The 13,241-nt window shown below is 42.5% G+C and overlaps 1 protein-coding gene and 1 long non-coding RNA gene across 2 annotated transcripts in view; one reads left to right on the top strand and one right to left on the bottom strand.

Moving 5' to 3' along the window:
* SPTBN5 (spectrin beta, non-erythrocytic 5) overlaps positions 1–13,241 on the top strand; it is a 435,120-nt gene that overhangs the window by 55,390 nt on the left and 366,489 nt on the right. The window contains exons 8-9 of the mRNA XM_089686901.1: positions 5,442–5,674; positions 11,632–11,785. Coding sequence (XP_089543027.1) covers positions 5,442–5,674; positions 11,632–11,785 — 387 coding nt within the window. The remainder of the gene's footprint in view (positions 1–5,441; positions 5,675–11,631; positions 11,786–13,241) is intronic.
* LOC149454958 (uncharacterized) overlaps positions 1–13,241 on the bottom strand; it is a 40,913-nt gene that overhangs the window by 25,262 nt on the left and 2,410 nt on the right. The gene's annotated exons all lie outside the window — the stretch shown is intronic.

Consider the following 13,241-nt stretch of genomic DNA (forward strand, 5'->3'; position numbering starts at 1 on the left):
ACCCTTTGATCACCCCTCATGTTAACCCCTTCCTGCCCAGTACCATTGTACAGTGTCAGTGCTTTTTTTTTCAGCACTGATCACTGTATTGGTGTCACTGGAGATGTCAGTGACACCAAGTCAGTTCCCCCCAGTGTCAGAATGTCCGCCGCAGTCCCGCAGTCCCTAAGTTGCTGATAGCCAACATTACTAGTAAAAAAAAAATTCCAGTATCTATACCGCCATTTGTAAACGCTATAATTTTCACGTAAACCAATTCATTTACACATATTGGGAATTTTATTTAGCAAAGACATGTAGCAGAATACATTTTGGTATAAATTTATGACAAAATTTGATTTTTTTGTACTGGACATGTTTAATAGCAAAAAGTCAAAAATATTGTTTTTTTTCTCAAAATTGTCATTTTTTTTTCCTATAGTGCAAAAAATAAAAAACGCACAGGCGATCAAATACCACCAAAAGAAAGCTCAATTTGTAGGAAAAAAGGACGTAAATTTAATTTAGGTGCCACATTGCATGACTGCGCAATTGTCAGTTAAAGTAATGCAGCACCATAACGCCAAAAATGGCCTAGTCAGGAAGGGGGGTAAATCCTCAGGAGGGCAAGGGGTTAATGCAAAACTGAAAGAAAAACAGACCAGCGTGAAAGAAACCTTAGTCAGATAATGAAAAGATAAGTTCACTTTTGGGAACATGTAACATGTTCTCAGTGCTGATTGCTGCTGCCCGATCCTCCCCCTCCCTGTGACAGCAGTATGGAGAAATGTTCCCCGTACAAGCTGTCACTTTTTAATAACAGCATGGACATGTGGGGCTCCACCCACATGGCCGCATCATTCATTCACAGAGTTCTGTGAATGAATGAACTACAAGTCTAGACACCCTTAGCAGCTGTCTGCTTGAAGTTCTCAATGAACTACAATGGCGCTGTGGAACACCCTGGTAGTTCATTGATTCTTCCTGTCAGTATATCTGCTTGCCCATACATCTCATACAGGTAAGTAGATATACTGACAGGGCTGCAGGAGACCTGCATGGCACCAGCAATCTGCTGATCGCCGGTGCAAAGCTTTACAGGCTTCTGCAAAAAAAAAATTAATAAATGCACATTTTTTTACCTGCAAACAAAATGTGCATTTATTATTTTTTGTCAAAAGGTGAACTTAACCTATAAGTCCTGCTAGATCCCTTTCTGCTGACCCCTTTTGCAGCAATAGCTATGTAAAACATTAAAAAGAAGTGAGTACAATGTTTACAGTTCAGTAATACACTGTCTCATCTTGCTCTGCACATGCTCAGTTGCTTTCCATTTTTAGGCAAATTTAGGCACTGCCAAATTTGTAGAGGCCCATCTGCTGACAGCTTTAGGCCTCGTTCATACCATGGTGCAGAGACTTCAGTTTTCTTCATGCTTTCTGTAAGGGCACAACAAAATCAATTGTTCTCTATCTGCCCTGTTCACACCACAACACTGGTATCAGATGTCAGATGGTGTCAGATTTTTTCTGCATGTGAATCTGCAACGTGTATAAAACTCATTGAAGAGCGCATGAAAACGGATGTAAACTGATGTCTCTGCAAGCCAAATCTGTTCACCAGTTTACATACATTTTTTTGTACATATGGTGTGAACAAGCCATTACATGCAGATCTTTTCTGCAAAGAAATCTACAACGTGTAAAAAAATCTTTGAAACGCACATGAAAACTGATGTAAACTCATGTCTCTGCGTGAAATCTGCATGTTTTTTCCATCAGTTTTTCTGCATGTATGGTGGCCTTAAAGCAGAGTTAAACCCTCCTATCCTTTGGACTCGTTCACAGCATGGTGCAGAGACATCAGTTTTTCTGCACGCGTTCTATAAGGGCACAACAAAATCAATTGTTCTCTATGTGCCCTGTTCACACCACAACACTAGTATCACATGCAGATTTTTTTCTGCACAGGAATCATGTATAAAACACATTGTAGCGCGCATGAGAACAGAACTTGTGTCTCTGCAAGTGAAATCTGTGTGTCAGTTTCCATCAGTTTTTCTGCTGTGAACAAGGCCAAGTCAAGGAAGCTGTTTCTGTTTGATCTGCAACTGCTACGGGGCATGTGATTAGTTATGGCACCAGTCATTTGATGGTTTGACAGTTTGGTTGAGGACACAAGCAAATTTGACACTTAACAATCCCAACATTCCAGAAATGTAACTGTTCTTTGAAACCGCTAAATCAATGGGTTTAGTTCCGCTTTATGATTTACTGTGGCTCAGGGTCTGGGTCTGATCTGGGCCTCAGCAAAATAGCAGCCTCCAGCAAGAAGAAACAGAAACAGTGCTGGATGCAATTTACAACACATACTAATTTTGGTAGCATAATTATTAATGTGGAATGTATTTTCCTTGCTAAAGAACATTATTTTTGATCAAGTTCTTAAAAGTAGAGTTCCGCCTTCAGCTTGTTCAATTTTGGCAATAAAACCAAGAAGTTGGTTGGTTTCTACACAGAGTTACACCAGATTTTGCACTTTCTGGCTTTAGTAAATAACCACCTAAGTGATTTACTCTGTCTAAGACTGGGTTTTATCTACCGTATATACTCGAGTATAAGCCGACCCGAATATAAGCCGAGGTACCTAATTTTACCACAAAAAACTGTGAAAAACTATTGACTCGAGTATAAGCCGAGGGGGGAGGAATAGTGCCCTATCGTTGGTGTCAGTGGGGGGAGGAATAGTGCCCCATCGTTGGTGTCAGTGGGGGGAGGAATAGTGCCCCATCCTTGGTGTCAGTGGGGGGAGGAATAGTGCCCCATCATTGGTGTCAATGTTGGAGGAATAGTGCCCCATCGTTGGTGTCAGTGGGGGGAGGAATAGTGCCCCATCGTTGGTATCAGTGGGGGGAGGAATAGTGCCCCATCATTGGTGTCAGTGGGGGGAGGAATAGTGCCCCATCGTTGGTGTTAGTGGGCGGAGGAATACTGCCCCATCGTTGGTGTCAGTGGGGGGAGAAATAGTGCCCCATCATTGGTGTCAGTGTGGGAGGAATAGTGCCCCATCATTGGTGTCAGTGTGGGAGGAATAGTGCCCCATCATTGGCGTCAGTGGGGGGAGGAATAGTGCCCCATCATTGGTGTCAGTGTGGGAGGAATAGTGCCCCATCGTTGGTGTCAGTGGGGGGAGGAATAGTGCCCCATCGTTGGTGACCCCTGCTCCAGCCTGGGCTCGCTCGCTCCCTCCCTCTCCCATGGTACACACTTACCGGTCAGATGTCTTCCTTCTCCGGCCGCTCTCCTCCTCTTCACTCGCTCGATCTTCGAGGTGCCGCTCGGCTCCTCCTCTCCAAGCTCCACCTCCTCGCCGGTGATTGGGCGCCTGTGTGCCTCTCCTGAGCTACAGTTCCGGCGGCCAATCACCGGCGAGGATTGATCCCGGTCCAGATGACAGGGACGGCATATCATCTGCAGACGTTGACTCGAGTATAAGCCGAGGGGGGGCGTTTTTCAGCACAAGAAATGTGCTGAAAAACTCGGCTTATACTCGAGTATATACGGTATATAAATAGAATTGTTCAACTAAATATATCTATTACAAATCATAATTTCACTCCTAACTGCAAGCAATCTTCGTACTACGGTTTTTAGCAAACTTGCTTTATTTGGTTATCTTAACATTTTCAAAATTAGTTTTCAAATAAAGATACACACAGGAGGTTGTATAACTTTCCATGCAACAACTGTGTCCAATCACTGACCAGTAACTCTTTCGGTTTACAACTTCGGCAGTATATATATATTATGGAGGTTTTCTGATTATCTGGGGGAAATCAAACTGTTCCCACAGATACTGTAAATGATATTGTTTGACATCATTAAAGTATATCCGAAGCCCAAACTTTATTTTATTCTGGAGAGAGTAGAGGGGGGTTCATTTTTCGCCATTGGTGTCTCACCAGGAAGGTTTGGTCAACTCAGCAGGAAGTGAGAAGCTTTCTTTCTAATCTAAAGGAAATGCCCTTTTAGAGAGTGGTCACTAGAAGAGGTTTAGCAAATCAAATATTTTGATTCAACCTCACTTTAGGTCTTGGTGAAGTTGGTTAACAGTAAATACATCAAATGTCCACAGCACTCGAGCATTCCCAATACTAACCCCCAGCAGCTGAACAAAACAGCAACACCCCCTGGCGTATCACAGTTCAATAAAAATCCAACTGGCTGGCTCCTTAGGAGTATGTTATCTGTCAAAGGTGAGTGCTCTCCTGTCACCCATTTACCCAAAACTCTTAAGGGATTTTATGACCCACATGTATCAAAATGGGTCCAATAAAGCTTCACAACATCCCTGTCTTAGGAGAGTTCTCACCTTTGACAGTTAACCTGTTCCTGAGGTGCTGGACAGTTGGAATTTTATGGAGGATAATTAGAGGGGGTGAATTAGGGGCGGGTGGCTGTTTATAAATGGCCTCCCTGCCCCCTGCTTGTGCGCCCTCCCTGGGAGCGTGCAGCACCACAATCCAGTGCCCGCTGGACACAGTGGAACACCGGTCGTTGTACAATCTGTGTGAGGTTCCGATCATGTGATCACTGATTGGCCAATCAGTGATCACATGAAGAGTAGTAAGCAAGATGTCACTTCTGACATCATTGCTTACTACGTGTGAAATCTGTGAATGATCACAGAGGTCACATGGTACAAGGCTATTCACAACAGCTTTGTACCATGTGACAAGCTGTGACCAATCACAGCTCACACAGTATTTCTCAATGACTGCAAGAATGCAGCCAGAGAGAAGGAGAAATGCTTGCTTTTACAGCCTTTATGGGTGTAAAAGCAATCAGTGTAAAAAAAAAAAAATCTTCATAACCCCCCACAAGTAGTACAGTGTCACCGTGGTGACACTGTACTGCTAGGGTGACAGTATGTAAAAAAAAACATAATAATATAAAAAAATAAATAAAAATGTAAAATTGTTTTTAAAAAATTATAATTTTTGGTTATAAACTAATTTGGGTTATTTATTTTTTTTTACTAAAAAGATAACTGAATACATCTTGGCAAAGATTTATGAAGAAAGATTATTTATTTGCAAAATTTTATTAGAAAAACACTTTTTTTCAAATTTTTTTGACATTTTCATTTATATAGCAAAAAAAATAAAAATCCCAGTGGTGAAAAAATACCACCAAAATAAAGCTTTATTTGTCTAAAAAAAATGCTAAAAAATTCAAATGGGTACAGTGTTGCATGACCGCGCAATTGACATTCAAAGTGTGATAGCACTGAAAGCTGAAAATTGGCCTGGACAGGAAGGGGGTGAAAGTGTCCGGACTGGAAGTGGTTAATGATAATATACAATTTGATGAAAACCTGACAGTGATTCTATCCCCTCACCAATCTATTTAAAAAAAGAAATCCTTTACTTATGCTTTAAGCTGTTTTTCTTCCTCCCTCAGGAACTGGTTGGCTCGAAGGAGTTTGGTAAACAACTCCCTGAAGTGGAATATTTTGTTCAGGAGCACAACCTCATCGAGTCCCAAATTCTGTCTTATGGGGAGACTGTTAGAAACATTTTGGACAGAGCAGAAAAAATCCCCAAAAGTAAATCAGGAAACACAGATGTCCTACAGACGAAAATGAATAACTTGCATCAGCTGTACCAAACACTGGTGTCCCTCAGCAAGTCTCGGTAAGTGTTCTGATGGTGGAAATTTTCATAGTGATCAGATAGAATCCATTATCATTTAAAATATGTATTAGCACAGTTTTGGATTTACATAATAGGATTCATTTTGATTCAAATGCCAAAACCAGGTTCACAATTGTTTTTCCTCGTGAGCCAAATAAAATACTAAAAGAGCAGAGGTTTCTCCAAAATGAAGATAATGAGACTGTTAAAAAATTATGTATTTTTTTTTCAGGCTGCACCCACAACGGCTGCTTACTTTAGCCACACTAGACTCCATTACATTGACTTAGCTTGCAAAAATAGGCAATGATCTTGTATCTCTATGTTTGTTTGCGTACAGTGCCTTGAAAAAGTATTCATACCCCTTGAAATTTTCCACATTTTGTCATGTTACAACCAAAAATGTAAATGTATTTTACTGGCATTTTATGTGATAGACCAACACAAAGTGGCACATAATTGTGGAAGGAAAATGATGAATGGTTTTCAAAACTTTTTACAAATAAATATGTGAAAAGCGTGGCCTGCATTTGTATTCAGCCCTCCTGAGTCAGTACTTTGTAGAACCTCCTTTCACTGCAATTGCAGTTGCAAGTCTTTTTGGGGGATGTATCTACCAGCTTTGGACATCTAGAGAGTGAAATTTTTGCCCATTCTTCTTTGCAAAATAGCTCAAGCTCTGTCTGATTGGATGGAGAGTGTCTGTAAACAGCAATTTTCAAGTCTTGCCACAGATTCTCAATTGGATTTAGGTGTGGACTTTGACTGGACCATTCTAATACATGAATATGCTTTGATCTAAACCATTCCATTGTAACTCTGGCTGTATGTTTTGGGTCGTTGTCCGGCGAAAGGTGAAGTTCCACCCCAATCTCAAGTCTTTTGCAAACACTAACAGGTTTTCTTCTAAGATTGCCCTGTATTTGGCTCCATCCATCTTCCCATCAACTCTGGCCAGCTTCCCTGTCCCTGCTGAAGAAATGCATCCCCACAACATGATGCTGTCACCACCATGTTTCACGGTGGGGATGGTGTGTTCAGGGTGATGTGCAGTGTTAGTTTTCCACCACTCATAGCATTTTGCTTTTAGGACAGAAAGTTCATTTTTGGTCTCATCTGACCAGAGCACCTTCTTCCACATGTTTGCTGTGTCCCCCACATGGCTTCTTGCAAACTGCAAACGGGACTTCATGTGGCTTTCTTTCAACATTGACTTTCTTCTTGCCACTCTTCCATAAAGGCCAGATTTGAGTGCACGTGGAGTGCATGACTAATGGTTTTCCTGTGGACAGATTCTCCCACCTGAGCTGTGGATCTCTGCAGCTCCTCCAGAGTTACCATGGGCCTCTTGGCTGCTTCTGTGATTAATGCTCTCCTTGCCCGGCTTGTCAGTTTAAGTGGACACCATATCTTGGTAGGTTTGCAGTTGTGCCATATTCTTTCCATTTTCAGATGATGGATTGAACAGTGTTCTGTGAGATGTTCAAAGCTTGGGATTTTTTTTATAACCTAACTCTGCTTTGAACTTCTCCACATCTTTTTCCCTGACATATATGGTGTGTTCCTTGACCTTCATGATGCTGTTTTTTCACTAAGGTTCTCTAACAAACCTCTAAGGGCTTCACAGAACAGCTGTATTTATATTGAGATTAAATTACACACAGGTGGACTCTATTTACAAATCAAGTGACTTCTGAAGGCAATTGGTCCTACTAGATTTTAGTTAAGGGTGTCAGAGTAAAGGGGGCTGAATACAAATGCACACCACACTTTTCAGATATTCATTTGTAAATGTTGACATTTTAAATTTTTGGCACTGTAGTTATAGTGATGTAGTTATAAGTTCTATTGTTTCTCCTTCTGATGCTTTACTGACATCTTTCAGTCCCTGCCCCTCTCCATTGATGTAAAATTTAAAAAAGGGCAGGGCCAGATTTATAAACATATGGATTGCCTAAAACACTCCTTAGACAGTTTCTTTTGATGTGGTCACTTTGTCTCTTAAAGTGATATTAAAGCTTCTTCTTTGTATAACAAACATGTCATACTTACCTGATCTGTGCAATGGTTTTGCACAGAGCAGCCCCAATCCTCTTCTTCTCGAGTCCCCCGCTGGCGCTCCTGCCTCCCCCACCTTGACCAATACCCCCAATAGCAAGCTGTTTGCTATGGGGGCACTGGTGAATGCTCACTCCTGAGCCCCACTCTAGGCATTCATAAGACATGTATAGCCGTGGCTCAACCCCTTCCCCCGTGCTCTCCTCATTAGGTCACTGGCTATGATTGACAGCAATGGGAGCCAATGGCTCTTGCTGCTGTGTCTCAGCCAATGAGGAGGCAGAGATCCAGGACAGCCAAGGCTCCTGTGCACATCACTGGATCAAGAGGGGGCTCAGGTAAGTATTGGGCTGTGGGTGGAGCAGCACACAGAAAGTTTTTTATCTTCATGCATAGAATGCATGAAGGTAAAAAACCTTCAGCCTTTACAGCTACTTATAGGCAGTTCTGGACAGTAAAGTTATAAGTATTATGTAGCATAGGCAGTAAGTTACAATTTTAATCAAGGAAGGGAAAATGCAGGCATTTTATTGCAGGAGAAAAGGAAACAATGCTGCTAGAAACTATTACTGGGAGACGTTTACGGGATAAGATTTAGAGAAAAGAAACAGTTTTAATATGCTGCATATAAAAGTAATTTTTGCATACTATTACTGAAAAAGGCAGGAAGTATCTGAAGGAAGCAGAGACACAAAAACCCGACTGAACCTTCTGTATAAATGAGCTAAATACATTACAGTGGCAAAACAAAAAGTATCCAAAGACTTACAAGTCACAAGCTTAGAAGAAAAGCTGGTTCCTTGCCAGCAGCTGCATTGTGAGACTTTTGCTCTCTTTGTGGAAGCAGTGTTCTCTCTGAAGAGGACCGGCAACACCCCCTCTTCTGAAGCAGGCCTATAAGTAAAGCTTCTGCAGACAAACCACTGTTTGCTTTCACAGAGAAGACAGAGAAGGTTTATTGCCTGCATTGGACAGACCTTTCTACTTAAAGTGGAGTTCCAGTGAAAATGAAAAAAAAATTAGTTAGCAGCTACAAATACTGTAGCTGCTGACTTTTAAAAAAACAGACACCTACCTGTCCCTCAATCCCATGATGTCCTCCCTGCAGCCCCTTTCACCAGCCGCCCTGTGTTCCCAGCGCCGACATCTTCAGTGTGGGCACCTGGATGTGACAGCTTGTGGCTTCACAGCTGGGTGCCCACTGCATATGTACAAGTAGCGCTGCACTTTGTGAATAGTCCTATAGTCTTCTGGGACCTGTCACGTGTCCAAGAAGACTACAGGGAGGGAGGACAACTTCCGCTTCCGATCACCTAAGCGATCACAGTGGATCACCTAAGCGATCACCTAAGCGATCACCTCCTCCCTGGGCAAACTCATACAATCTCACGGCTTCAACTATCACCTCTATGCTGACGACACCCAAATCTACCTCTCCACCCCTCACCTCACCCCCACTATCTCCGCCCGCATCACTCACCTCCTAAATGACATCTCAGACTGGATGTCGCTACACTTCCTCAAGCTCAACCTCTCCAAAACCGAGCTTCTCGTCTTTCCCCCTGCCAACACCCCCCCCCCCCATCCTATCCATCATCACCAACAACTCCACTATCACTTCCGCCCCGCAAGCCAAAGTCCTTGGCGTCATTCTTGACGCGAACCTCTCCCTCCAACCGCATGTCAAATCACTCACAAACACATGCAGGCTCCATCTTCGCAACATTGCCAAGATACGCTCCTTCCTCACCCCAGACACCACCAAACTTCTTGTACACTCCCTCATCATCTCACGCCTTGACTACTGCAACTCCCTCCTCACTGGCCTACCCAAGTGCAGGCTCTCCCCGCTCCAGACCATCCTGAACTCAGCTGCCAGACTCATCCACCTCACCACCTGCTCCAGCTCTGCCACCCCCCTCTGCCTCTCCCTCCACTGGCTCCCGATTGCCCAACGCATCAAATTTAAACTCCTAACCCTGACCTACAAAGCCGTTCACAACACTGCCCCTGACTACCTCACCAACCTTATCACCAAGTACCACCCTACCCGTACCCTTCGCTCCTCACAGGACCTCCTTCTATCCTGCTCCCTGGTCTCCTCCTCCCATGCACGACTGCAGGACTTCTCCAGGTCCTCCCCCATCCTCTGGAACTCACTGCCCCAATCCATCAGACTGTCGCCTTCCCTATTCACATTCAGGCGCTCCCTCAAAACCCATCTCTTCAGGGAAGCCTACCCCACCCTCACCTAACGGCCATCCTCCCTCATTCCTCCCACCACTTCATCCCCCTCAGCCACTTCCTACTGTACCTTTTACCCCCTCCCTCCTAGATTGTAAGCTCGTAAGAGTAGGGCCCTCTTACCCCTCGTACATTGTTTGTTGTTGTTGTACTGTGCCATGTTTTGTCCCCCCTATTGTACAGCGCTGAGCAAACCCTTTGGCGCTATATAAACTCGTAGTAATAATAATAATAATAATAAGTAGGAGCGGGTACCTGTCAATTTCAGGTACCCGCTCCCCCCCACTCCCCAAAGGGGCCAATCCTTAATGGGGAGCAGGGGACCAGTCTTTAAAGCACAACTTTCCTTTTTGGGCAGAGCTCTTCTTTAAGCCCCGTACACACGGGCCCAATATTGGCTGAAATCAGCTGGTGCAGTATATATTGGCCGACATTCAGCCGTGTGTATGGATCCTTGTTTGACAGAAGCCAAACTCTTGGCTGACTTTTCTTGAACGAGCTTGCTGGAAAGCCAGCAGCCGATTGGCATCCAATCAGTGCTCTCAGCCAATGGCTGCAAGAGCTGATTGGTGTGTACTGGTGGGGGGCTGAATGAAAAAAACACTTACCATGTGTACCAGGCTTTAGGCTGTGGCTGCTTTCTGACCACCTTTTATTTTTGTGCCCTTGGAATGCATTTTGCTGATTTCTGCTGAAATTTCAGTTGGACTTTAACCTCCCTGGCAGTATTCCCGAGTGTAGCTCGGAGTAAAGTTTCAGCACCACAAGCGGTAACCCCGAGCTACACTCGGGCTTACCATGTAGCGCTGCTCCGGGATCTGTTCTTCACTTACCTTGTCCTGCGCTCCCGCGATGTCCCTCCTGCAGTGTCCCCGACAATGTAATCCGGCTGATGTCAGCATCTGTCATCTGGGTTCCGTCCCCTGTGAGCGTCGGGACGTACGGGGGACGGAACGGCAGGAAATTTGAAAATGACAAAAAGTGACATTCACTAAAATCACATAGTAAAACATTCCTGTATCAAACCATTTCACATAAATTTTGTCCCGAGTGCTTTGTCCTGTGCCCTGCCTACATTTTTACTGTTCTTTCTACCTGGAAACTGAGAAACGTCCATGGCGTCCAAAAAGCGTCCCTTTATGTCAAAAGCGGCTTTAAACCAGCTAGAGAACAGCGATATTAAATTAGAACCACTTGCAGAATTGAGTGATAATGATTCGTGGGGAAATTCGTCATCAGACACTGAAAACGATTTTGCGACTTTGCTCAGTGATGTGCGAACTTGGCACTATATTTCAAATTTCAGTGTTTTTTTTTTGATTATATTATTGAATTAAATGTATTATTATGATATTATTATTTTTTATGATTATTTATTAAATTATAATTTATGATTTCGTGTTTCAAATTTTATGATACCCGGGATGTTTACTAGACTCTTGTTCGGACAGATTTCAGTAAATTATTCCTAAAAATTACAGGCCTACAATAAAAAAAATACATATTTCCATGCAAAAAAATGTACCGCTTTGAGCACAGAAATATGGACATAATCAGACCACTAGGGAGGTTAAAGGCATTAATATTATGGTAGAGTTTTCTATCATTTCACTAATGCACAGGAAATGGTATACAAAATCTGTTGTTTATTCTAGGCGAACACGGCTGGAGGAGACATTAAAGCTGTACCAGTTCTTCAGAGACTCTGGAGAGGAAGATTCCTGGATTAATGAGAAGTGGCAAGTAATGAGACTGGCTGACCCGGGGACAGATCTGAGTCATATGACCTCCTCTATAACTAAACAAAAGGTACATAGTTCTGTTTCGGTGAGAAAGATAAGGAAAATTTCTTAAAATAGTTTTTGTCTCCTATCAGCAATTATGGCATGATCATTTAATAATAAACTCAAAGTATGTGGTATACGAAATTGCAGCAGGTGACCTCAGGAATCAAAAAACTCATTGAAGTCATTCTGCCATAATAGAAATTGATGGCCACCTCCTTGTAAACATTTCTCAATCAAGAGTGCTAGAAGTGCATGTGGAACAGTCAGCATTTCGATAGTAACCTACATTAGCTCTGGCTGCATGAAACATGGGGGAAGAGGGATAAGTCAGTGGGGGACACTGTCTTTAGTCTATGGTGAGGGTGGGATAGGAAAGAGGATTGTTTATTACTGCAACTACTAATAGCAGAGAAAGTGGTGGCAGGTCCAGTAATAGAAAGTCTACATTTAGATCTCAATATGATCCGCCAGCCTTCAATAATAAGGATCTAATCAGTTGCAACGTGTCATAATACAAGCATGCATTTAGATCCATCTATGTTGAAAGCAAACTGGACATACACCAAATATTTCACAGTTAAATGTCCATATCTTCATTTAGCATGACAGTGAGCTGGGAGTTGGTCATCTACAAGTTTTGGATCTGATGGTACTTTCACTGCCTGCAATGCATCATAGAGAAGCACCACTCAGTATCAACAATCAGCATTTGCTCCCCATCTCCCACTGTTGATTTTTGTATAATGAACAAAATAAAAGAACTAAGTGACAACCATTGATAAGGCTGATTAAGTGCTGTGTCATATGTTTGTTATAGTGTCCAAGGGTCAGTGTACCTGTATAAGAAATCCAGTGTATGTGCACACAATGCTGACAGAATCGCAATTTAATCTAAAAAACTAATTGATAGCACACTGTAAAATTAACAATGAACAGAAATACTACTGATCAGATGTTTGACTAATGCAGATAAGTCACACAGAATGATTGATATAATTCAGCAGCTGACTGTACATGTGAGTTTTTCCTTTTCCAAAATGGATCTTTGCTAGCCAGTGTTTTGGCTGATTTGTGCAGCTTCAGATTTGAAGGTGTTTAGGTTACCTTGTTTTTACATTTTTTTTTTAGAAATTTTTAGAGTGTATCTGAAGCTAAAACCTTGTTTTCTTAGTTTTGGATAAAGTACAGAAGATTTAAAACTCCTGTAATTGTATTTTTTGCTGTCTGAGTCCCTTTCGGGAGATTTCTGTTACATCCTGTCCTGGTAGCAATAAGTTAGAGGAAATCTGACAATGTGAGAGTACTTCTTTTAGACAATTGTTACTGGAAGAGATATACCCATCCTATTGTTTTTGTGACAGCTCTAAAATTTGGACTTCCCCTCACTTTCTGTCCCATTGACAATGTTTGCCAGTACAGAGTACAAACCTTCACCACACTATTCAAAACTTGAAAAAGAAAGGATTGTCTTTGCATAC

Source organism: Staurois parvus, unplaced genomic scaffold (genome assembly GCF_062004578.1).
Source record: "Staurois parvus isolate SC_StPar_1 unplaced genomic scaffold, SC_StPar_1.0 ptg000414l, whole genome shotgun sequence".
NCBI classification, from domain to species: Eukaryota; Metazoa; Chordata; class Amphibia; order Anura; family Ranidae; genus Staurois; species Staurois parvus.